General features: G+C 47.8%; 1 protein-coding gene across 3 annotated transcripts in view; it reads right to left on the bottom strand.

The window, feature by feature from the left end:
• Positions 1–25,835, bottom strand: part of FBXL20 (F-box and leucine rich repeat protein 20) — a 499,717-nt gene extending 473,882 nt beyond the window's left edge. Inside the window, exon 1 of one of the 3 annotated variants that reach the window (XM_040331680.1) lies at positions 25,535–25,835. In XM_040331680.1, coding sequence (XP_040187614.1) covers positions 25,535–25,576 — 42 coding nt within the window. In that variant the 5' untranslated portion in view covers positions 25,577–25,835. Of the gene's footprint in view, positions 1–25,352; positions 25,510–25,534 lie in introns of those variants that run through there. The other 2 variants (XM_040331681.1, XM_040331682.1) reach the window with 2 other exon arrangements.
• Positions 25,836–26,729: the final 894 nt, after the last annotated feature.

Below are 26,729 nucleotides of genomic sequence, written 5' to 3'. Positions count from 1 at the left end.
GGCGGGAGAGGGGCCCCCCCCCCTCCCGCCGCTTTTCTGCGCCCTCCGCTTACCGGAGCCGTCGGTAGCGGCGGAGGAGATCCGATGCTGCCGCCCGGAGAGTGAGGACTTGAGTGAGGGCAAGATGGCCCCCACCCGTCCTCATAGCTCTGCTGGGCGGAAGTGACGTCAAAACGTCAGTCCCGCCCAGCCTCTTAAAGAGACAATTTTTTTTCTGTCATTTTTTTAAATGACAAATTTTCCTTTTTTTTTTTTTTTTTTGCATTTAAGCCTAAATATAAGATCTGAGGTCTTTTTGACCCCAGATCTCATATTTAAGAGGACCTGTCATGCTTTTTTCTATTACAAGGGATGTTTACATTCCTTGTAATAGGAATAAAAGTGATCATTTTTTTTTTTTTTTTATATTTTAGTGTAAAAAAATTATAAAATCAATAAAATTAAATAAGAAAACAAAAAAAATTTTTTTTTTAAAGCGCCCCGTCCTGACGAGCTCGCGCGCAGAAGCGAACGCATACGTGAGTAGCGCCCGCATATGAAAACGGTGTTCAAATCACACAAGTGAGGTATCGCCGCGATCGTTAGAGCGAGAGCAATAATTATAGCCCTAGAGCTACTCTGTAGCTCAAAAAATGCAACTTATAGAATTTTTTAAACGTCGCCTATCTAGATTTTTAAGGGTAAAAGTTTGACGCCATGCCACGAGCGGGCGCAATTTTAAAGCGTGACATGTTGGGTATCATTTTACTCGGCGTAACATTATCTTTCACAATATATAAAAAAATTGGGCCAAATTTATTGTTGTCTTATTTTTTAATTCAAAAAAGTGAATTTTTTCCAAAAAAAAGTGCGCTTGTAAGACTGCTGCGCAAATACGGTGTGACAAAAAGTATTGCGATGACCGCCATTTTATTCTCTAGGGTGTTAGAAAAAAAAATATATAATGTTTGGGGGTTTTAAGTAATTTTCTAGCAGAAAAAACTGTTTTAGTCTTGCAAACACCAAATCTGAAAAACACCTAAGGTCTTTAAGTGGTTAAGTGGACATATAAGTAACATGTGACCAAGTGTTATCGAAATATCTACAGCCGTTTGGAAGTTATGAAGTAACATGTATTTCCCATAGAGTTGAATGGGACTTTAAAGGAAAACCCCGACCATGGCAAATGGGGGTGGGTAAGGGTTAAACCACCTATCCTATGTTTGTTGCCGACATATACCGGTAAGTAACATGTGTGCCAAGTTTCATGTTAATATCTTTAGCCGTTTGGACGCGATGCTGGAACATACATACATACATACATACATACACACGTTGAGTTTTATATATAAAGATAAAGTACAGTATAAATGTGACTGGCAGGGAAGGGGTTAACACTAGGGGGTGAGGAAGGGGTTAAATGTGTACCCTAATATTAGTGTTCTAACTGTGGGGGAAGGGGGGTGACCGATCTGTGTCTCTATGTACAAGAGACACAGATCCGTCTCCTCTCTCCCTGACAGCACCGCTGTCTGCGAGAGCCGGGAATGAGAAATGATCCCGTATGTAAACATATATGAGATCATCTCTCATTAGCCGCACAGATCGCCTAGGAAACGGCCACTCCGATTGGCCGTTCACGGCGATCTGTGATTGGCTGTGTCCAAGGGAGCGCGCGCGGGGAACGAGCAAAGGGGCGGACGTCAATTGACGGCGCCTCAGAGAATTAGAACCACCGTCAATAGTCGTACGGCCGTCGGGAAGTGGTTAAACTTACCTCAAAACAAAGCCCTTCCAGCACAGAGCTGCAGGTTCTCCCATCTTTACCCGTCTGGCTTCCAGGGTCGCAGGCTCTGCGATTGGCCAGAGCCATGATGACGTCACTCCCACACATGCGGGAGCTGCCGTTTAGGGCACAGGGCTCTGAAGGAACAGCCCAGGTGGCCGTTTCTTCAGAGCGCATGTGCCAGTGATGTCACTGGCTGCATGTACAGCAAAGATCTCCTAAACTGCGAATGTTTAGGAGAAATTTACACTACCTATAAGCAAGCCTATGATGGGGCTTACCTATAGGCAAAATTCAGAGATGGAAATTTACTTTCACTTTAGGTCAGGCACCTCCAGTTACAGTGCCTTGGAAAAGTATTCATACCCCTTGAAATTTTCCACATTTTGTCATGTTACAACCAAAAAACCTAAAATGTATTTATTGGGATTTTTGAGATATACCAAACACAAAGTGGCAAATAATTGTGAAGTGCAAAGAAAATGTTCAATTTTTTTTTTACAACTAAATATCTGAAAAGTGTGGTGTGCATTTGTATTCAGCCCCCTTTACACTGATAATAACCCTTAAAGCCACACACTCAATGTTTAAGCTCTTTAGCACTACCCTTTGGGCAACTTATACTAATGTTGTGTTATGGTGAGCATTGCTTCTGAGCATGCGTGTTTGTAGTCTGGAGTTCTGTCCGACGGACTTGTGTACCCTTGATCGTAAAATCCGACAAACACTCAATTGTTGGCAGACAATTTTAAAGCATGCTATCCCACATTTGTCCGTGGAAAATACCAACAATAATTGTCCAACGGCGCATACAAAACGGTCGGATTTTCCACCAACAACCTGTCATCACACGATTCCCGTCCGATAATCGGATCGTGTGTATGAGGCTTAACTAATATCTAGTGGAACCATCTGCCTTCAGAAGTCACCTTATTAGTAAAGAGAGTCCACCTGTGTGTAATTTAATCTCAGTATAATCTCAGTATAAATACAGCTGTTCAGTGAAGCCCTAAGAGGTTTGTTTGGGAAACAAAGCGGAGCTCCACCCTTTTTTTCAAGTTTATACCATTCTATTTAACACTGCCCCCTTAATTACATTTGGCATGTTTTTTTTTTTGAAAACTCACTGTGTTCTTGCCGTGAGTTTATTACTGCCGCTGCGGCGGCAGCGCTGCTATGTATGCCTCCTGGGAGATGTTTGTCCTCGATCCCAGGAGGCTGGGCTGAAGTATCGCGGGACTTCGGCCACAGCTGAAAAACATCTCGAGCGAGTCTGCTCACACTCTGCAGTGCACTGAAGCCATAGCTGAGCATCTGTGATAGAGGCAGCCTGAAAAACATCTTGAGCGAATCTGCTCACACTGTACTGAAGAGGAGCCTGCGATGGCATATAGAGCTGGCTGCTGTGACTCTGCGGTAAGGTGTGGGGGTCCTGTCTCTGTGGTGCAGGGGGGGGGGGGGGGTGCTGCTACTATATGCCATCACAGGCTCCTCTTCAGTGCAGTGTGAGCAGACTCGCTCGAAATGTTTTTCATGCTGCCTCTATCACAGATGCTCAGCTATGGCAGCGTGTGTGTCTATCTCCTCCAGTGTCTGTGTGAGCAGATACATTCCCTCCCCCGCTCACAAAAAAAAACAAAAAAAAAAAACCAACAGCTGCTTCCTATCGTCCTGGCTGGAATCAGCCAGGACGATACAGGAGGAATTAACCCTTGTCTGACCGCAGGGAGGCTGATGCCTTCAGAGATCCAGACACAGCATCAGTTTCGTCATCCATGCCCTTATACACAGAGACCTGCCCAGCAACACTTCATTCATTCACAAGGCACCACTGTCATTCACTCCCAACACACCATCAGTCTTGTGCGAAGCACCCCCGGTGTCTGCTGCTGCTACAGGGAAGCTGCACATAGTCTCCAAGGCTGATGGTAGGGAGAAGATGCTTGGTAAAGTTTGTGCCATCACAGGAAAATAAAAAAACCTTGCACCTCCACTGCACATTGGATTCATAAAGTCTTCACGATATGATTGTGGCTGCTTAGTATTCACATAAATACTTTTAAAGTATTGTTACATTTGACTTGATAATGTCATTTAAATGTGACAGCTTTCCTTCAAAAGGATTCAAAAATGTGACCGCGTCCCATCAGTAGAGTCTAAAAGCAATAATGTCCTATCAATAAAGTCAAAATGTGGCAGCATTCCATCAGAAGAGTCTAAAAGGCTTGTACAGCACTGAGCGTGTGCGAGATCTGCAAGGCTGAAATCCAGGAAGTCATACAGTCTGGCTTCATGATGCCCACACTTAAGATGGCCCCAGTCAATTTCTATTTTATAAAGTATCTAATTGCTGTAACAACCTAACAAAACGGACCTTAGTTTACAGACTAACTTTACTAGAATACATTAAGCTTGTGTATTACAGGGGTATTTATATTTAAAAAGTGAAATTGTGGCCGGAACTCCGCTTTAAGCCCCGTAAACACGACCATTTTTCATGTCATGGACAAAAACAAAGTTTTTCCTCAACGTGATTCTTGTCAAGCCTGCCTTGCATACACACGATCGTGAAAAAAAAAAAAGAAAAAAATGCTCGAGCAAAGCACGGTGACGTACAACAGCACTATAAAAGGGGAAGTTCCATTCGAATGGCGCCACCCTTTGGGCTGCTTTTATGTTACCACGCGTTAGTAAAAGTTTGGTGAGAGACGATTCACGCTTTTCAGTCTGTTACAGCGTGATAAATGTGCTATCTCCAATGCTAGTTTTACCAGAACGAGTGTTCCTGTCTCATAACTTGCTTCTGAGCATGCGCGTTTTTTCCCGTCGTTAAAGCGTACAAATTACCATTTTTTCACGACGTGAAAAAAATAAATAAAGCAGGTTCTAAATTTTTAACAGCCATTTTTCACGTCGAGAAAAGTGCTCTAGAGCAGTGGTTCTTAACCTTGCTGGAGGTACTGAACCCCACCAGTTTCATATGCGCATTCACCGAACCCTTCTTAATTGGAAAAATAAAATATGATTTTGCATGTGATGGGCACAGTGGCTGCGTGTGATGGGCACAGAGGCTGCAATATATATATATTAAAAAAAATGTTTGCAAGTCAGAGAAGCCTTTTTTTTTTTTTTATCTGCCATTTTATATTAATAAAGTGCTGGTCACCTCACCTCGGTCAGCCTCCTCCCCTCCCCCCCAATCCAGACATTTAATTATATGCTCTTAACAGGTTCTACTTACTTTTAAACAAGTTCAGTAGTCTTTTTTAGCATACTGTCTGCTAGGTTTAAATTCCACTAGTCAGGCAGGCTCCTCGAGACTAGTCCTTGCCTCTCTAGCTCGTCACAGGCAGCGCCGACACACAGCTCTCTGTGCAGCGCTCCGAGTCCCCCCCACGGGCCATGAGTGGAGTGACGTCACGCCGCTGGAAGGGACCAAGAGACTCCTTCATAGGGGGAGTAAACAGGCTGCAGCAGACAGGAAAGTGAGCCGGGAGGTGGCGGTCCCGGATGCAGGAGTGCACTCGGCACACAATTTGTACAGTGCCATGGCAGAGCTTCACCTGCGGCTGCGCCCCAACTCCTATACGAAATGGTATCGCCCAGGGCACCCGTCCGCCCCCGCCTTGTACCGGCGGCCCTGTGTGACCTCCACCGAACCCCCCCCCCCGAGACTCACTCACCGAATCCCTGGGGCTCGATCGAACCCAGGTTAAGAACCACTGCTCTAGAGCCTACACACAATCGTTTTTAATGACCAATTTAAAAAAAAAATTGCATTTTTCTTGTCATGAAAAACGGTCTTGTGTGTACGCAGCATTGGTGAAAAAAACAGCATCATGAAGGCCAAGACAGGTCAGAGATAAAGTTGGAGAAGTTTAAAGCAGGGTTAGGTTATATAAAATATACAGTACAGACCAAAAGTTTGGACACACCTCCTCATTCAAAGAGTTTTCTTTATTTTCATGACTATGAAAATTGTAGATTCACACTGAAGGCATCAAAACTATGAATTAACACATGTGGAATTATACATAACAAAAAAGTGTGAAACAACTGAAAATATATTTCATATTCTAGGTTCTTCAAAGTAGCCACCTTTTGCTTTGATTACTGCTTGGCACACTCTTGAGGAGCTTCAAGCGGTAGTCATCTGGCGCAGCACCACCTCACTCTCCTTCTTGGTCAAATAGCCCTTACACAGCCTGGAGGTGTGTTTGGGGTCATTGTCCTGTTGAAAAATAAATGATGGTCCAACTAAACGCAAACCGAATGAAATAGCATGCCGCTGCAAGATGCTGTGGTAGCCATGCTGGTTCAGTATGCCTTACATTTTTAATAAATCCCCAACAGTGTCACCAGCAAAGCACCCCCACACCATCACATCTCCTCCTCCATGCTTCACAGTGGGAACCAGGCATGTAGAGTCCATCCGTTCACCTTTTCTGCGTCGCACAAAGACACGGGGTTTGGAACCAAAGATCTCAAGTTTGGACTCATCAGACCAAAGCACAGATTTCCACTGGTCTAATGTCCATTCCTTGTGTTTTTTAGCCCAAACAAGTCTCTTCTGCTTGTTGCCTTTCTTTAGCAGTGGTTTCCTAGCAGATATTCTACCATGAAGGCCCGATTCACACAGTCTCCTCTTAACAGTTCTAGAGATGTGTCTGCTGTAAAAGGTGGATACTTTGAAGAACCTAGAATATGAAATATATTTTCAGTTGTTTCACACGTTTTTGTTATGTATAATTCCACATGTGTTAATTCATAGTTTTGATGCCTTCAGTGTGAATCTACAATTTTCATAGTCATGAAAATAAAGAAAACTCTTTGAATGAGAAGGTGTGTCTAAACTATATATATATATATATATATATATATATATATATATATATATATATATATATATATATATATATATATATATATATATATATATATATATATATATATATATATATATATATATATATATATATATATATATATATATATATATATATATATATATATTAGGGCTGTGCGTTAAACGCGATATTAACGGCGTTAACGCAAACCCATGTTAACGCCGTCAATATTTTTATCGCGCGATTAACGCAGGAGCCCTCGGGGTGGACGTGCAGAGTGTGCAGCGGCGCGGCTTACCTTCTCGCTGGATTCACAGGCAAGTTACTCACCTTGTCCCTGGATCCAGCGATGCCACCCCGCTGTGTGATCGAGCGGGTCCTCCTCGCTTGGCGGGTCCTCCTCGCTCGGCGGGTCCTCCTCGCTCGATTCACAGTGCCTGTGTGCCGCCGATCTCCGTTCCCTGCGACGTTACGACGCACGGGGACGGAGAACGGCGCCAAATTCAAAAAAGTAAACAAACACAATACACACAGTATACTGTAATCTTATATATTACAGTACTGTATGTAAAAAATACACACCCCCCTTGTCCCTAGTGGTCTGCCCAGTGTCCTACATGTACTTTTATAAAATAAAAACTATTCTTTCTGCCTGAAAAACTGTAGATTGTCCAAAAGTGTCCCTTTATGTCAAAAATGGTTTTAGATCAGCTAGAAAACAGCGATCATAAATTATAATCACTTGCAGAATTGTGCGATATTTGTGGGGAAATTCGTCATAAATTAGATAGATTAATCGTGAGTTAACTATGACATTAATGCGATTAAAAATTTTAATCGTTTGACAGCACTAATATATATATATATATATATATATATATATATATTATATATATATATATATATATATATATATATATATATATATAGATAATACATCTCAAGCTTTGAACATCTCAAGAAGCACTGTTCAATCCATCATCCAAAAATGAAAAAAGTATGGCACAAATGCAAACCTACCAAGACATGGCCGTCCACCTAAACCGACAGGCCGGGCAAGGAGAGCATTAATCAGGGAAGCAGCCAAAAAAGGCCCATGGTAACTCTGGAGGAGCTGGCCACATTACAACTATTAGTCATTCACTTCACAAATCTGACATTTATGGAAGAATGACAAGAATAAAGACACTGTTGAAAGAAAGCCATGAGAAGTCTTGTTTGTAATTTGCGAGATGCCATGTGGGGGACACAGAACACATGTGGAAGGTGGTGCTCTGGTTAGATGAGCTTTTTGACCTAAAAAAAACCGCCATGAGTGGCGGAAAACTAACACTGCACATCACCCTGAACACACCATTCCCAACGTGAAACATGGTGGTGGCAGCATGCTGTGGGGATGCTTTTCTTCAGCAGGGACAGGGAAGCTGCTCAGAGTTAGAGTGAAGATGGGTGGAGCCAAATACAGCGCAATCTTAGAAGAAAAACTTATCTTATCTTAATAGCTTCCTTTACCTTAATGCAGTGCTGTTTTCATGTCCTCATTGTTAGTTTTTGCTCTCAAGTTGCTGCAATTCTTCTCGGATCTCCACACTTCCTGGTGGTCCGTTTCCTTATAACCACAGTACTGGGAGCTTTCTCTCTGTGGTCACTAATCAAGGAGGTGTGATTACTGTGTGTCTAAAACCCCACAGCACCAGTTTAGTTTTCCAAACCATCACTGCCCTGTATTGGCTCTGTGGCTCTGTACATCACAGAAGCAGGAAACAACATGCAAAAACAAAACTAGAAACTGCAGGTACATTATATGATTGATTTTTATCTATTTTAAAAGGATTCAGGGGGGCGTGTCCTGGCTATGGAGGAGTGAAGACGTGCGTCTCCTCAGCTCCGTCTCACCGCCGCACATATCTCCAGCTACGGGGCGAATCTTACCCCATCCGCAGCCCAGGATGTCCCAACGGAACCGGGCTACCTCCCAGCCACCGAGGACAGAACGGACCAGGCAAGGGCAGCTCGATTTCTTCGCCGGGAGCGGCGGCCGCGAGGCTTCAAAGATGGCGGCGGCGTCGAAGGCCCCAAAGACTCCAAAGGCCTCGCAGCACACCAGATCGCAGGCGTTGGAGGACTTCCCAGGGATCGGTGAGTGAATCTCCCCCCGGGACTTCCCAGGCTCCCCCACACTTAAGGAAGACGATCAGGAGCTCCCTGACCCCTTGATTGATATGGACTTGAGACGCCATATTTACTCCCTCCCCACCAAGGCAGACCTGGAACGGTTTGCAGACAGGGTGGAGAGGGCCCTGAAGGAGGAAATAGACCAGCTCAAGGCCGATACTACGCATTTAGGGGGAAGGCTGGAGTCCCTGGAGCAAAAATTTGAGGACTCCCTCCCGTCATCTCCATGCTCCAGGATAAATGTGCCACACAAGACCACCAAATAGAGGCCCTATTATGTCAGCTCGATGACTCACGTACCCCCCAGTAGGCCACCCTTCTCGAGGTGATGGTCCCAGTTGGGACCACAGGCCGTAACCCAGGAACCTCCCCCCATATAGGGGATGGGGCCCTGGGCAAGGCCTTTAGTTGTGATTTAGTATGTTATGGCGAAAGCCACATCGTTGTACAAACTGTTTACTCTTTACTTACCTTTTGTGCTTTCCTCCCTTGTGCTCCCTGCTCTTCTCTCTTGACTTTACCCTCACTCCCCCAATTCCACTCCTACCAGGTGTACCATGCAGTTGGAACCCCGCGCCGGGCTTGCTCCCAACCAGCTCGAATCGTCGATCACCAGCCCCTCCTATGGCGTCCCTCCAGGTAAGCTCATACAATGTTAGGGGGCTTTGTTCCCCCCACAAGCGCAGCAAATTGTGGTGGGAACTAAAGAGATTAAAAACACAGGTACTCTTTCTTCAAGAGACCCACTTTACACCCAAATCCCTCCCCAGATTACCTACCCATCTCTTTAACCAGTGGTTCCTTAGCAACTCCCCAACACCAAAGTCTAGAGGGACGGCTATCGCAATCCATAAGTCATGCCCCTTCCAGCCTTTAGGTAGCGAAACAGATCCGAGGTAGGTGCGTGTTCCTTAAGGGTAGCATCGCTGGCCAGATGTACACGTTTGCCACGATTTATGCCCCAAACTCAGATCAACTCACTTTTATTGATTCCACTTTGGACCGACTGACTGACTTTAGGGAAGGCCGTCTGGTCCTGGGAGGGGACTTCAACATCAGCCCCGACCCACTTCTAGATACTTCTCACGCGAAAACGCCACACTCTTACGCCTTCCTTAGGCACTTCCGGATAACACTCCAGTCCCATCTTCTCGTGGACTGCTAGCGCACGCTACACCCTACAGACCGCGACTTCAGTTACTATTCCAAAGTACATGATGTATACACCCGAATAGACCACGTATATGTGGACCTTAAAACACTAGATCAGCTCCAGTCCGCTGCTGTTGGCAACATATCCATCTCAGACCATGCTCCGGTCACTATCGCCTTGGACTTACCGTCCGGTCTGAATAAGGCCTGGACGTGGCGATTGAATGACAATCTGCTAGATGACTCGGTCGCAGTGAAGGGAGTGACAGACGCATTGTCCCACTACTTTGCTGAAAACTCGGCTGACGACCTGGGGGATGGTCTGATATGGGAGGCCCACAAAGCAGTGGTTCGGGGAGAACTGATTTCGCAGGGCGCGAGACTCAAACGGGAACGCGGAGCAGACTTTCACAGGCTGCATACTGCCCTGGGACAGGCTGAATTAAAACACAAGGCGAATGGGACCCCCGAGGCCCTAAAAGAGTTGACAGAACTGAGAGAGCTCTTCTTACGTTTTCTAGACCGGCAAACCTGTAAGCGATTCCGATACATAGCCCACAAATTTTATGAACATGGGAACAAGTGCGGTAAGATGCTAGCGCGGGCACTTAGGAAACAACAGGCCACATTCTACGTTCAGAAATTGCGAACCTCCTCGGGAGAAATAGTGGTTCACTCCTCCAAGATAGTCTCTGGGTTCAGGGAATATTATGAGAGTCTGTACAACTTGAATTCTGATATACCCCCCACCGCGCAGGACGCCAGATTACAGGCGATCCGGCAATATTTAGAATCGGCTAACCTTCCCCCGCTCACAGAAGACCAAACCACGACACTTGAACTCCCGATCACCACTGCGGAGCTTGGGGCCACGGTGGAGTCCTTGCCTAACGGAAAGAGTCCAGGCCCAGATGGGTTCACTAAGGCCTATTACAAAACCTTCCTCCCCCACTTGGCAGCCCCCATGTGCAAATACTTTAACTCCTTGGCAGGGGGTAAAAACATCCCTTCAGAAGCCCTCTTAGCGCACGTTACAGTGATTCCTAAAGAGGGCAAGGATCCCACTGCCCCCCAGAGCTACCGCCCCATCTCCCTTCTGAACCTGGATGTTAAATTACTAGCGAAAATTCTTGCGAATAGGATCAAACACCTCATGCCCGATATCGTGCACCCTGACCAGACAGGCTTCATAGTAGGCCGAGAGGCCAGGGACAACTCCCTCAGAGCGGTCCACCTTATCCACTGGGCCCAAACCCGCCCAGACCCCCCGTCATATATCGTTCTATCAACAGACGCCGAAAAGGCCTTCGACCGTGTGGACTGGTCCTATATGATGGAGGTCCTGCGGTCGATTGGCCTAGGCCCACGAACACTGGCCACGATCCTAGCCCTCTACTCAACACCTTGCGCTCAGGTTAAAGTAAATGGTACCCTATCCTCTAGATTCCCCATTACCAACGGTACAAGGCAGGGGTGCCCATTGTCACCCCTCCTGTTTGCACTGGTTCTAGAACCCCTGCTTCGGACCGTAAGGGCCAACCCAGACATTAAAGGCCTACAGGTCGGCAACACCGAGCATAAGCTCTCCGCATACGCAGACGATGTCCTCTTCCACTTATCGAACCCGGTGGTATCATTGCCCAACCTAATGAAAGAACTGAAACTTTATGGGACCTTGTCCAATTTCAAAATTAATTTGACAAAATCAGAGATTCTCCCCATCAATCTCCCCGCCCGTGCTGCCGGTGGTCTCCGGGCCTCCTTACCCTTTACCTGGGCCACGTCATCCCTCCGATACTTAGGTATTCAACTGACCGATAGGTTTGATACCCTGTATGCTGCCAACTATACCCCACTACTGGCCACGGTCAAAAATGACCTCCTGCGCTAGGCACGTACGGCCTTCACTTGGCTAGGCCGAGTGAATATTGTAAAGATGACAGTCCTGCCACGCATACTATTCTACCTACAAATGCTCCCGATCCCCTTACCCAAGCAATTCTTTGACCGAATCTCCGGCATGATAACCACTTTTATCTGGAACGCACATAAACCTAGAATAGCAATTAGGGTGCTGCGACGCTCGAAGCGAACAGGGGGCTTAGGGGTTCCTGATGTTAAACAATACTATAGAGCGATAGCCTTACAGAGGATCTTAGACTGGCGTTTTCATACCCGCACCAAGGTCTGGGTACCCCTGGAAAAAAGCCTGGCGGGCAGGAATTTATCCTATGCGCCGTGGTTGTCACGAGAACACAGGGGGTTGTCTGACACGACCTCGCCTCTGACGTCCCATGTCCTGACGTCTGGGATAGGACTAATGCCGAGCTCCGCCTGGCCCCCCCTGTGTCCCCACTGGGGGGGGGGGGGGTTTCCAATGGTTCCCCCCGGGCGAGCAAATGTCCTTTTTTGAGTCGTGGGTAGACGATGGGAACGCCAGTTGTGGGAAACTCATGAAAGACGGCAAACTCCTAAGCTATGAGGCACTCCCGGCGGGCAGACAGGGCACCCGCATGAACTTCTGGAAGTACAGACAGATACACCATTTCTTTGAGATTCATGGTGGTACTATTAGAGACCCCTCGACACTCACCCCCTTTGAACAATTATTCACTGAGGACGCCCCTACCGCCCATATAGTGTCAGAATTGTACCGACTTCTTAATTCCGCCGCGACGCAAACTAAACCCGCCTATATCAGACGATGGGAGTCTGACCTAGGGACGACGCTCACAGACTCACAACTTACTCACCTATACCAATTGACCCATTCGTCTTCCATTGACTCAAGAACACAAGAGACTAATTTCAAACTCCTGTCCCGATGGTATAGGGTCCCAGCAGACCTAGCTACTATTTACACCTCCATGTCGCCGTTGTGCTGGAGGGGTTGTACACTTAGGGGTACATTACTTCATATCTGGTGGGACTGCCCCCTAATCAAGCCCTTCTGGGAGGATATAAAGGAACAGATTAAGGCGGTGACCGGAGTGGAGGTCCCTTTGTCCCCGAAACACTTCCTACTGCATGTCCCCACGATCTCCATTCAGCGTTACAAAAAGAGTGTGCTGCCTCACCTGCTTAACGCGGCCAGGCGCTTTTTGCCGATCCACTGGAAAACTTCCAAAATCCCTACAAGGGAAGAATGGATAGCCGGGGTGAATGCAGTAAGAGAAGCGGAAGACTGGGTAGCGACTTGTCGTGATACGCGAGACCGGTTCGCCAGCATATGGGCTCCCTGGTCGGAATATACTTCTGATCCCATTTTTGTCCCGTCTAGCTTGGATATTGCCCTATTAGAACTGTCAGATCCCTCCCTTAAAACCCGCAGGCTGGCAAACCAGTAAAAGAGATCCCCGAATCCCTGTCACTACCTGTGTCGGGCGTGGATGGAGCGGCTGGAACGACTGATCACTGCGGCAGCGGGCCCGGCGCGGAGTAACTTGCAGCTCTCCGGAAGATAGCAGGTACACATGGAATACCCCTGTCTGTCTCTCCCCCCTTCCCTACTCCCCCCCCCCTTTTTTCTCTTTCTCTTTTCTATTCTTTGCCCCCTCTTTACTCCTAAGCTCTTACATGCACTATTACTAACTGCACTTCCAACCAATGGGCTATTCAAGGGTCCGAGAGTAGGGCCAGTTTTATAGAATTCTGGCGCAGTGAGGCTGTCCCCCACTGTCAAGGGGACACTGTTTGCCTCGCGTCGGGACCCAGTCCCTCATGCGGGGTGCCTGTGGCGGGCGAGCGGTGGCAGGGGGTGGATTGATGGAGGCCATTGAGCCCCCCCCCCCCCTGCTGGGCTCGTGGGCCGGGACCCCTGGTGACGTGACGACCCACACGGACGACAGCTGGGTCCATTTTGGTGACCAGGGCTGTTCGCAAGACCCATATTGGCCTTGCTCTCTACAATTGGCTGACATAACAGCCTGCCCTGGTATTATATACCAGACGATAGCCCCCTTTTTCTTTTTATTGGTTGACATACCACGGGCCACCCGACTGGGGCCCATTATACTGCACTGTTTGTCTATGTTTTGTTAGTTCAATGACCCCCCTTGGGGCTCTGAAGCTTAAGAGACCCTGCGCGGTCGCCATGTCTGATTTTTCACAGTTTACCGTTGAACAAGTGTATTCTTTATGTTGAAGAAAATACTAAACTTGATTATATAAAAAAAAAAAAAAAAAAAAAAAGGATTCAGTTACCGTATTTATCGGCGTATAACACGCACCGGCGTATAACGCGCACCCTAATTTTAAGAGGGAAGTTTCAGGAAAAAAACTTTCAACAGCCCCTTTTATATTCCAAAGCCCCCCTGCACATTACACAGACCAAAGCCCCAACCCCAGCACTTTACACTTAGATCCCAGCACACAGATCCTGTCCCATCATTTGCCGGACAAGGCGGCACACTTGTTTTCAAACTGCCTGCACTGCTTCCGCCTGGGACTTCAGGCGAGTGCTGTATGGGTGGGGGGGATACTCTGCCCTCCTACCTGCTTCTCTTGTCCCCAGCATGAGCCGCTCCACTCACCCAGCTTCGGCGTCAGCAGTCCCTTCTGTACTCCCGCACGTCGGATCGGGTCTCCCGTTCAAAACAACACCGGATCGGGTCCCCGCGAAGCTGATCAGGTCTGAGATCCCCCGCTCAAACCACACAGTCTCCTCATCCAATCTGAAAGCTACAGTCGGAGGGGGAGGAGGAGCAAAAAGATGAGAAGGGACTCGCTGTCCTAGGACCAGGAGAGGTAGGACGGCCGGCACGACACCCCCGCCCAATCCCCGCCCCCCCATTGGCAAAAGAACATGACATCGGCGTATAACGTGCACCCCCGATTTCCCCTTGATTTTAAGGGGAAAAAAGTGCGCGTTATACACCGATAAATACGGTAACTATTATGTCTCTATACCCTGTAAACCAGGGGTGGGCAATTATTTTTTTGATGGGGCCACATGAGAAACTAAAAATATTTTGGAGGGCCGGGCCAAAAGGCTAAACTCAATACTGCATAAAATCAATTGTATTTCTTTATAAAAAGCAGTAAATATTGTTGGAAAACTGGGGGACAGAGGCTGGGGACATGGCACAGGAGGGGGACAGAGGCTGGGGACGTGGCACAGGAGGGGGACAGAGGCTGGGGACGTGGCACAGGAGGGGGACAGAGGCTGGGGACGTGACACAGGAGGGGGACAGAGGCTGGGGACGTGACACAGGAGGGGGACAGACGCTGGGGACATGACACAGGAGGGGGACAGACGCTGGGGACATGACACAGGAGGGGGACAGACGCTGGGACATGACACAGGAGGGGGACAGACGCTGGGGACATGACACAGGAGGGGGACAGAGGCTGGGGACATGACACAGGAGGGGGACAGACGCTGGGGACATGACACAGGAGGGGGACAGACGCTGGGGACATGACACAGGAGGGGGACAGACGCTGGGGACATGACACAGGAGGGGGACAGACGCTGGGGACATGACACAGGAGGGGGACAGACGCTGGGGACATGACACAGGAGGGGGACAGACGCTGGGGACATGACACAGGAGGGGGACAGACGCTGGGGACAGGCAGCCACTGTTTAATCAATAACAATTGATTAAACAGTGGCTGCGTGTGATGGCACAGTGGCTGCGTGTGATGGCACAGTGGCTGCGTGTGATGGGCACAGTGGCGACAATTGATGGCACAGTGGCTGCGTGTGATGGGCACAGTGGCAACAATTGATGGCACAGTGGCTGCGTTTGATGGGCACAGTGGCTGCGTTTGATGGGCACAGTGGCTGCGTTTGATGGGCACAGTGGCTGCGTTTGATGGGCACAGTGGCTGCGTTTGATGGGCACAGTGGCTGCGTTTGATGGGCACAGTGGCTGCGTTTGATGGGCACAGTGGCTGCGTTTGATGGGCACAGTGGCTGCGTTTGATGGGCACAGTGGCTGCGTTTGATGGGCACAGTGGCTGCGTTTGATGGGCACAGTGGCTGCGTTTGATGGGCACAGTGGCTGCGTTTGATGGGCACAGTGGCAACAATTGATTGCACAGTGGCTGCGTTTGATGGGAACAGTGGCTGCGTGTGATTGGCACAGTGGCTGCGTGTGATTGGCACAGTGGCGACAATTTATGGTGGCGAAGTGGCTGCGTGTGTTGGCACAAGTGGCTGCGTGTGTTGGCACAAGTGGCTGCGTGTGTTGGCACAAGTGGCTGCGTGTGTTGGCACAAGTGGCTGCGTGTGTTGGCACAAGTGGCTGCGTGTGTTGGCACAAGTGGCTGCGTGTGATGGGCACAGTGACCCCTCCCGGCCCTGCCTACTGTTATCACCGCGGCGGGGAACATAACAGACAGCGTTCGTTTGAACAGCTGTTTTTCCCGCCGCGCATAGACACTCCCCCTTGGGGGAGTCACAGACACTCCCCCTTGCTCGCGATTGGACAGATCCGTCCAAGGGGGAGTGTCTATGGCATAGACACTTCCCCTTGGACGGATCTGTCCAATCGCGAGCAAGGGGGAGTCACATAGACACTCCCCCTTGCTCGCGATTGGACAGATCCGTCCAAGGGGGAGTGTCTATGCGCGGGGAACATAACAGACAGCGTTCGTTTGAACAGCTGTTTTCCCCGCTGCGCATAGACACTCCCCCTTGGACGGATCTGTCCAATCGCGAGCAAGGGGGAGTGTCTATGTGACTCCCCCCTTGTTCGCGATTGGACAGATCCGTCCAAGGGGGAGTGTCTATGCGCGGCGGGGAAAACAGCTGTTCAAACGAACGCTGTCTGTTATGTTCCCCGCCGCGGTGATAACAGTAGGCTGCGGCGGCGGGGGTGGGCCGGATTAAAAGGTCCGCCGGGCCGTATACGGCCCGCAGTTTGCCCAGGTCTGCTGTAAACAGTCATTTCAGCAAAAAAAAAAAAAAAAAAAAAAAAAAAATTCCTTTACAACTCCTTTAAGCTTTGAACACACAAAACGGATTTTCTGCAGACAAAGCGTCAGACCTTTGTCTGAAGGGTGTGTGTGCATGGATTTTGCCTTACACACAAACGGCACACAATTGTCGGCCAACAAACACGAATGTAGCGACGTGGTTTTTCAGCTCTTGAGCACCTTCTGCTAATGTCGTTTTTGGTGAGCATTGATTCCAAGCATGCACGTTTGTACTTTGGACATTTGTACGCACGATCGAAAAATCTGACAACAGACCGTTGTCCGCGGAAAATTTTAAAGCCTGCCATCCAACATTTGTCCGTGGAAAATTCGACAATTGTTCGATGGAGTGTACAAACGGTCAGATTGTCAGCCAACAGCGTCAGACAACACAAAATTCCCAATCGGTTATTATGAGGCAATACATCTAGCAAGGGTTCTGATTTGTGCGCATCTCAAAAAGAGAAACCATGGAACAAGCAATAGTAGAGATACCCCTGGAGGGGTTAATTTGGCTCACGAGCACGACTATACCACAAGCAACATCGGACAGTGGGTGCGACACTTAGTGTAGTCAAAAGGACATTTAAAAAAGTTAAGATATTGACTCTTGACTGAGCCCGATGACTCCTATTCTGGGTAATCTAGAGTTTGAACCAGGTCTAAAGGACAAAATTTTCATGACGTTAAAACGACAGGGCAAAAGTAGACTTTTACATTTTATGGTATATAATCAAATAATGTCTAGAGAAGAGTTGGATCATGAGTTTGGGGAAAGATTGGACCCCTTTTAGGAGAATGCAGTTAAATGCATTTCTCAGATCAATATCTACTCGAATTAGACATATAGCCACACCTTCTAAGTTTGAAAACCTGTATCTAAAAGAGAATCAGTGAGACATGCAATATCGATATTGTATACCATTGTGACCGAATTGAAAGCCCCACAGAACTTTGGCTTCATACAGGCATGGGAGAGGGACACTTTTTCAAAAGCACAACAAAAGATATTTAGGTTTACACATAAGGCATCAATAGCAACCAGGTATCAAGAAGGGAGTTACAAGATTTTGAGCAGGTGGTATAGAACCTAAGAAGTATTTAATCGTATATACCCACAGGCAGGCCAGGACTGGCCATAGGGCAGACCGGGCAAATGCCCAGTGGGCCGGGGCCACCTGCTCCGTAACATGTGGCTAATCAGGCCGCACAGCGGGAGTTAAGCGATGACCGCAGCCTGGACAGGGTTAACACAGGCCACGGCTGCAGCTCGCCTACCACTATGCGGCCATATCTGTCATCTCTGGCGGAACTAGCGGCTGCATGGGCTGTCTCTTACACACAGCTCAGCCTCAGAGCCACGCTGACAGTTCCGCTCTCCACTCCTCCTCGTCCAGCCATGAGCATCCGCACAGGTGGGGAGAGCTGCAGGCCGGAATGTTTCCCCCGCTCGCCCCCCCCCTCTCTCTTTCTCATGTCGGCAGCATGGAAAGAGAAGTCTTTCCGCCCGTTCTTCCTTCCCCATTGGCCACAGCGGAGATCAATCACAATAAAATAGAGGGCATCATGGGAAATGTAGTCCCAGAGATAGGTGGCCCAGTTGTTATCAGCGGGGAGCAGACTACAGTCCCCAGCATGCACTCTGTTGGGGGGGGGGGGGGGGGAGAAAACAGGCTGAGCAGCTACTACAGGAGACATAGAAAAAGAAAGAGGACTGTGCTGGGGGAACCAATAGCCCCAGCATCACCAGATAACGACACGCTGTACCCGCACAACACCAGTGAGCGCCACGCTGTGCCCGCACCACCAGAGAGCGACAAGCCGTGCCCGCACCACCAGAGAGCGCGCAGGTCAGTGTCACGGGGCAGTGTGGGCACAATGGGAAACAGAGTACTAGCATTTTATGGCCAAAATAGGACAGGGACACTGTGATAAAAATGGGACTGCACTGTAAAGGGGCACTGTAATCATTGCAGGGCCCCTTTGCAGTGCAGTCCCCTTTATATCACAGTGTCCCTGCCCATTACAGTGTGGAGGACCGACACCAGCCACCCCCGTGAATGTCGACAACCCCCCCCCCCCCCCCCCAGTGACCGGGCTGCTCAGTCTAAAAATGCCCGGGCCTATTTTTTGTCCCAGTCTGGGAGTGCCCACAGGTATCCAAATTTGTATTGGTGTTGTCAAGGAACTTGTGGGACTATGATGCACATTTTTTTGGAATGTTCAGAAATAAAGAATTACTGGAAAATGGTTTCAGAAACAATAGAAGAAATTATTGATGTATCACTTGTATTGATAATCCAGCTGCCTTCCTCGACAAAAAAAAAAGACCTACATCCAATTGAGAATCTGTGGCAAGACTTGAACATTGGGTGGAGAGCGTCTGTGAACAGCAATCTGATAGAGTAAAGCAGAATGGGCATAAAAAAAAATAATAATGTTTCTAGATGTTCAAAGATGGTAGAGACATACCCAAAAAGACTCACAACTTTAATTGCAAGGTGGTTCTACGAAAGGGGGGCTGAATACAAAATGCACCCCACGCTTTCATTTGGGTTGTCCCGATACCGAGCATTTGCGCGAGTACTTGTACTCGCGCAAATGCTCCCGATACTTTTACCTTTTTTTTTTAGGGTAGAGTGGCCGGGAGGAGTCAGTGGCCGGGGAGGGCGGGTGGAGTCTGGCTGGAGAGGGCGGACAGTGTTGGATGGAGAGTGCAGGTGGAGTTGGCAAGAGAGGGAGCGGGCAGAGTCTGTGTCGGTGGATGGTATGCGGGCAGAGAGCGAGTCGGTGGATGGTATGCCGGCAGAGAAAACGAGTCCTCACCTGCAGTGGTAAGCTTGTAGGGCAGTCGCATCAGGATCGGCTGTCCCTATGCCCATCTTGATACACCCTGCACTCGGCTGCAAGTAAGCAGCAGACATCTTGTTACACCCAGCCCAAGATGTCTGCTGCTGCTGCAGCCGAGTGCAGGGTGTACCAAGATGGGCGTTGCAGCATAGTTTTTTTTTTTTTTTTTTTATAAATCTTGTGTCATTTTTTGAAACATTTCAGTGCCAGCCACCTGTCAATGCCCACAAGTGCCACCTATCAGTGACCCCTATCAGGTGGCACTGGTAGATAGCACTTGTGGGCAATGATAGATGGCACTGATTGCACTGATATTGAAAACAGTGCCACCTATCAGTGCCCACAAGTGCCACCTATGAGTGCCATCTCAGTGCCACCTGTCACATGACATTGAAGAAAAAATAAATACAAAAGTATCGGTTCAGCGAGTTCTTGGGGAAAAAAAAAGTATCAGTACTTGTACTCGGTCTTAAAAAATAAATAAAAAAAAAAGGGGGCACCGGGACAACCCTACTTTACACATATTTATTCGTAAAAAAATAAAAAAAAAAAAAAAAATAAAAAAAAGTATAAAAGTTGAAAAAAAAACATATAATTTTTCGTAAACTTCACAATTATGAGCCACTTTGTGTTTGTCCATCACATAAAATCCCAATAAAATACATTTACGTTTTTGGTTATAACATGACAACATTTTTTTTTTTTTTTCTCTCCTTTACTTACAGCAGGTGTGTCAAACTCAATATCATTGTGGGCAGCACAAGCATTATGATTGCCCTCAAAAGGGGCAGTTGTATTCTGTAAGATGTCCTCCCCTTTACATTAGATGTCAAGAGCCACCCCACCATCAGAAGTTGAGTCCCCCACTCTCACTTACATGACAGTGCATTCCTTATGCTGCTGGATGCATTGCTTGAAAGCAAAAAGTAAGGGTCCGGAGTAGGACCAGAGGAGGGCTGGAGCTCTATGCAGGAGAGTTGTGAGGGCCACGTGAAATGGCCTGGATTCGGCCGCGGGTCTTGTGTTTGGCACCTGTTACATACATACAATATTATATAGGCTCAAAATTTCAAAGTCCTGAGCTACTAGCCAGGCCTCAAGGCCACTCGCCACCAGTTTCCCCGCCCAACCCCTACCATGTCCCGCCCTCATAAATCTCATGAAATTACACTTAAATGTTTTATGTAGAATTACGTTATAAAAAATAAATATTAACAACAACTTTATCCGTGCCCAAAAATGCAGCTTGTCCATGTCTACCAATGCAGCAAAATGTCCCCATTTTCCAGCCAGAGTCCCCCCACAATTGTAGCAAGAGTCCCCTCACCCACACTGCAGCCAGAGTCCCCTCACCCACACTGCAGCCAGAGTCCCCTCACCCACACTGCAGCCAGAGTCCCCTCACCCACACTGCAGCCAGAGTCCCCTCACCCACACTGCAGCCAGAGTCCCCTCACCCACACTGCAGCCAGAGTCCCCTCACCCACACTGCAGCCAGAGTCCCCTCACCCACACTGCAGCCAGAGTCCACCCACAATTGTAGCCAGAGTCCCCTCACCCACACTGCAGGCAGAGTCCCATCACACACATTGCACCCAGAGATCCTTCCCCCACACACATTGCAGCCAGAGATCCCCCCCCCCCCCCACACACACACACATTGCAGCCAGAGATCCTCCCCCCCCACACACGCTGCAGCCAGAGATCCCCCCCACATTGCAGCCTGAGATCCTCCCCCCCCCCCCACACACACACTGCAGCCAGAGATCCTCCCCCCCCCCCCCACACACACACATTGCAGCCAGAGATCCTTCCCCCCCCCCCACACACACACACACATTGCAGCCAGAGATCCTTCCCCCCCCCCCCCCACACACACACATTGCAGCCAGAGATCCTTCCCCCCCACACACACATTGCAGCCAGAGATCCTTCCCCCCCCCCCCACACACATTGCAGCCAGAGATCCTTCCCCCCCCCCCCCCCACACACACACACACATTGCAGCCAGAGATCCTTCCCCCCCCCCCCCCTGCATCGTACTTGTGCTGGGTAGGAGGAGCAGCCGCCGAATGGTTCAAACCGCGGGGAACATTACAGCTTTCAATTCAATAGCTGTAATGTTCCCCGCAGCGTGCGTCTTATACAGCTCCTCCCCTCTTGTCCGGGAAACTTTGATAGACATATCACCCATCCAATCCTGGGATGGGTGATATGTCTATCAAAGTTCCCCTGACAAGAGGGGAGGGGCTGTATAAGACGCACGCTGCGGGGAACATTACAGCTATTGAATTGAAAGCTGTAATGTTCCTCGCGGTTTGAACGCCGCGGCTCTGCTCTCCTCGCCCGCCCCCCAAGCAGCCCACACTCGCCAGCCCTCAAAATTGACTCGCAAAATGCCAGCAGGCGAGTTAAATTTTGAGGGCTGTGTATAGAGATAGAGATAGAGATAGAGATATATATATATTTTGATGCCACCAACAATTTTGAAAAAAAATAATAATATTTTATACTTTTTGCTATAATAAATATCCCCCCAAAATTATTTATATATATATATATATATATATATATATATATATATATATATATATATATATATATATATATATATATATATATATATATATATATATATATATATATATATATATATATATATATATATATATATATATATATATATATATATATATATATATATATATATATATATATATATATATATATATATATATATATATATATATATTAAAAAAAAAAAAAAAAAAAAAAAAAAAAAAAAAAACACTTTTCCAGTTTAGGCCAATATGCATTCTTCTACAGATGTTTGGAAAAAAATAAAAAATAAAATCGCAATAGGCATATATTAATTGGTTTGCACATAATTTATAGCGTCTACAAAATGGGGGATAGTTGTATGCCATTTTTTTTACTAATAATGGCGGCAAACAGCAATTTTATTGTGACAGACAGACAATTCTTTCACCGCTCCAGGTGAGCCTCGTGGATCATCAAGGGTTGTTGAACCACCAGGGTGCTGGCGATGCTAATTGTAGCACATAAACGAAAAAACTCTGGATAGCCGCACTCCAAGATAACTTAAAATAAAGTTGGTCTTTTTATTTTCAAATGCACATGCATTCACCGCAAACAACAGGTACAGAAATGGCCGACGCGTTTCACGCTGCAATTCAGCGCTTAGTCATGGCTCATGACTAAGTGCTGAATTGCAGCGTGAAACGCGTCGGCCATTTCTGTACCTGTTGTTTGCGGTGAATGCATGTGCATTTGAAAATAAAAAGACCAACTTTATTTTAAGTTATCTTGGAGTGCGGCTATCCAGAGTTTTTTCGTTTATGTGCTAATTTTGTTTTAATTTTATTTTTTTTTGCAAGCTAAAATCACATTAAATAGTCCCTAAAACATATTAATAGCTCCCCAATCGTCCCAACTATATCCTCCAGCTCATGTTGTGGCCATATCCATCATATGTGTGGGCATGTGAAGCCCAGTTCATTTTTCTTCCTGGTTTTCAGGGAGAGGTGCATGCTGGGCGATTTTTAGGCACAGTAATGCCCAGAGGGCAATGGGGTCTTAGGACAGGAAGTTGAACCACCTATGACCAGGAACTAGGCAGATTACAAAATGTGCCAAGTAAAAGCCAGATAGAAGCAAGTAAAACATTTTTTTTTTTTTTTTAAACATTAAAGGCAAGCTGTTAATAGAAAGTATTTTTTTTTAGGGTGGAACTATGCTTTAAACGTGTCCTAGGGAGTGATTCTAACTGTGTGGGGGCTGGGCTACAAGTGACACGACAGTGATCACTGCTCCCGAAGACAGGGAGCAGTAGATCACTGTCCTGTCACTAGGCAGAACAGGTAAATGTTGTAAACAGTTTTAGCAAACTGTTTACTGGCTTTCTTGTGCATCATCTTTAGAAGAGACTTCCTTCTCGGATGACAGCCATGCAGACCAATTTGATGCAGTGTGCGGCGTATGGTCTGAAACCTGACAAGCTGACCCCCCACCCCTTTAACCTCCGCAGCAATGCTGGCAACACTCATACGTCTATTTCCCAAAGACAACTTCTGGATATGACGCTGAGCACCTACACTCAACTTCTTTTGCCGACCATGGCGAGGCCCGTTTAAATAGAACCTGTCCGTTAAACCACTGTATGGGCTTGGCCACCATGCTGCTGCTCAGTATCAGGGTCTTGGAAATCTTCTAATATGGCCTATGCCATCTTTATGTAGAGCAACAATTCTTTTTTTCAGATCCTCAGAGTTCATTGCCATTAAATGCCATGTTAAATTACCAGTGACCAGTATGAGAGAGAGAGAGCGATAACACCAAATGCAACTAACCTGCTCCCCATTCACACCTGAGACCTTGCAACACCGAGTCACATGGCACCTTGGAGGGAAAATGGGTAATTAGGCCCAATTTGAATATTTTCACTTGGGGGTGTACTAGGGCTGCAACTACAGATGAGCTCCGGCGTGTTCGCACAGTCCACATGCAGAGCCCGCCAGGAAGTCTGCACGGCGCTGCGCTAATCACATGCAGGGAGACATTTTCCAATCTCTGCAGCAGAGCATCAGGACAATGTCGCCCTGCCTGTAATTAGCGCAGCGCCATGCAGACTTCCTGGCGGGCTCTGCACGTGGACTGCACGCCAGAGCTCATCCCTAGATGCAACTAACGATTGTTTTCATGATCGATTAGTTGGCTGATTATTAATAACTTTGTAGCGCCCCCTTACTTTCAGTATGGGCACTACGCTAAAGTTAGTGGGGAATGGGAGAGTTATTTGCTCCCATTCACAATTTGTTCAATTATGGGCTGCTGTCATTCCAGAACTGTCCTGTAGGTCAGTCTGCGCTCCAGGGGTGTTGTTTCCACCCATGGGTGACAGGTGGCACTAGAGGGGTTCTGGCAGAGCTACTTTCCCCAGCAGCCAATTAGAGGAGTTTTCCCTCGTGGGGCATGCTAGGAAGGGGGTATATCTGTGGCAGACGCCATCTTTATTAGTTCTTCCCCAGGGTTCCAGGTGCGGCATCCACCTTTAGGGTGTGTGCATCCAAAGGCCCCCGGCGATGGCCTTCCAGGCCAAGGTCGCATGCTACGCGGAGCTCCAAATTGCTGAGAGGGGCCCCAGTGACTTACCGGACGTGAGGCCGACTGGCCACTTTCCTCTAAATCCACGTCGCCCTGGATGCCGGCCGCCGTTCGGGGATTTCCGTCAGCAAGTTTGCACCTGCGCAGTGCTTGAAGGAACTTTCCCGATAGATGGAACCATCTCAGCACATCAGTTCGCGCATGCACTGGAACTTCCATGATACCTGGAACCAGCACGGCAGATCACCGGCCTGGAACGGGATTGCCCCTTGCTGGCCTGGAACGGGATTGCCCCTTGCTCTTACAGATCAAAAACAGGATCTGCTGCCCTTAAAGATCTAGAATGAGCTCATCAGAGTCATTTGTCCAAGCAGAGATACCTGCCATCCCAAGCACAGCTCTTTACTGTTCTTCCAGAGGCCATTCTACTGTTAAATCCAGTGCAATTTACCAGGACACATTACTGTCCCACTCTTGCAACAAATCTATTCAGCTCGGACAACCAATGTACTCACAGCAGCCAGCCTGGATCCATAGTGCCATCCTTACTTCTAATGAGCACAGGATAGAATATCAGTTATTTGTTCCCAATTTCATACACGCCATCACACACCTCCCATGGAGTCACCAGAAGACCATACTTCCCACAGCTCCCCACCACCAGGGAGTCTTGTTATTATATCATTATATCACCCACCTCAAACCGGCTCTTGCTGACCCCGTTCATCTCTCTCCTCATGGAGGCGGCGGTTCTTCTGCTACTCTGTGTCCGTATCTTACGGTGTGGACGCTCTGCTCTCGCTGCCGGGTGAGCCGGACTCGAGTGACAGAACCCCAAGATCTTCCCCAGACTCCGAGGCCTTTAACTTTAGCCCAAAACAATAACACCCGCACCTGCCAGCATTGACGGCTGCGATTGGCCGCTCTACGAAGAAGAGGCGGAGCTCGGCAGCTGACAGCTGATCTGAGCCGCGGGGACTCACTGGGCACCGGTATCCGGCCTACAGGACTGTCAGGACCGCCCGGTGATCACGAGCCTGAGCCCCTTCAGTCTGTACGTCCGGCCTCCCGGAGGCGCAGCGTGCAATTGTGTACGGAACATTAAAACGTGACATCGTTACCGGGGGAATGAGGAAGTGTCGAGCCAGGGGTTTAAAGGGACAGAGTCCTGCCTACGTCATAAGTCCCAAAATGGACATGTGGCTGCCAGAAGGGGTGCAGCTGTATCAATTCACCCTAAAATCAAGAGGGTCACCCTCTATAAAGTACACATCTCCCTTCATTACTCTCAATCATCAGACCTTGCTCTTTCCCCTGTTATGGTCAGGGCCAGATTAAAGGGGTTGTAAAGGTTCTTCTTTTATTTTCTAAATTGGTTCCTTTAAGATAGTACATTGTTGGTTCACTTACCCTTTCCTTTGATTTCCCTTCTAAATGTTTTTTTTTCTTTGTTTGAATTTCTCACTTCCTGTTTCTCCTCAGTAAGCTTTCCACCATCATCCGAGCAGTGGAAAGTCATTTAGAACAGCTTACGGAACACATTACTGAGGAGGAACAGGAAGTGAGAAATTCAGAGAAAGAAAACAAAGAAATAAAACATTTAGAAGGGAAATTGAAGGAAAAGGTAAGTGAACCAACAATGCACTAGCTTAAAGGAACCTATTTAGAAAATAAAAAACAAACCTTTACAACCCCTTTAAGAACACCTGCTGAGGATTTTGGTGGGCCTTTTATAAATATACAGACAATTTTTTTGTTATAACAAATTCAATTAAAAAGAGAGAGAGGGGTGAGGAGTAAGGGAGGGAGGATGAGCATGTATGGGAATGACATCAAGGCAGTCCAGCCAATGCAAGTGACCGAAGGCACAGAGCCCAGAAGGAAGACCGGGT

Source organism: Rana temporaria, chromosome 12, assembly GCF_905171775.1.
Source record: "Rana temporaria chromosome 12, aRanTem1.1, whole genome shotgun sequence".
Taxonomy (NCBI): Eukaryota; Metazoa; Chordata; class Amphibia; order Anura; family Ranidae; genus Rana; species Rana temporaria.
This window is presented reverse-complemented; position numbering and strand designations above follow the sequence as displayed.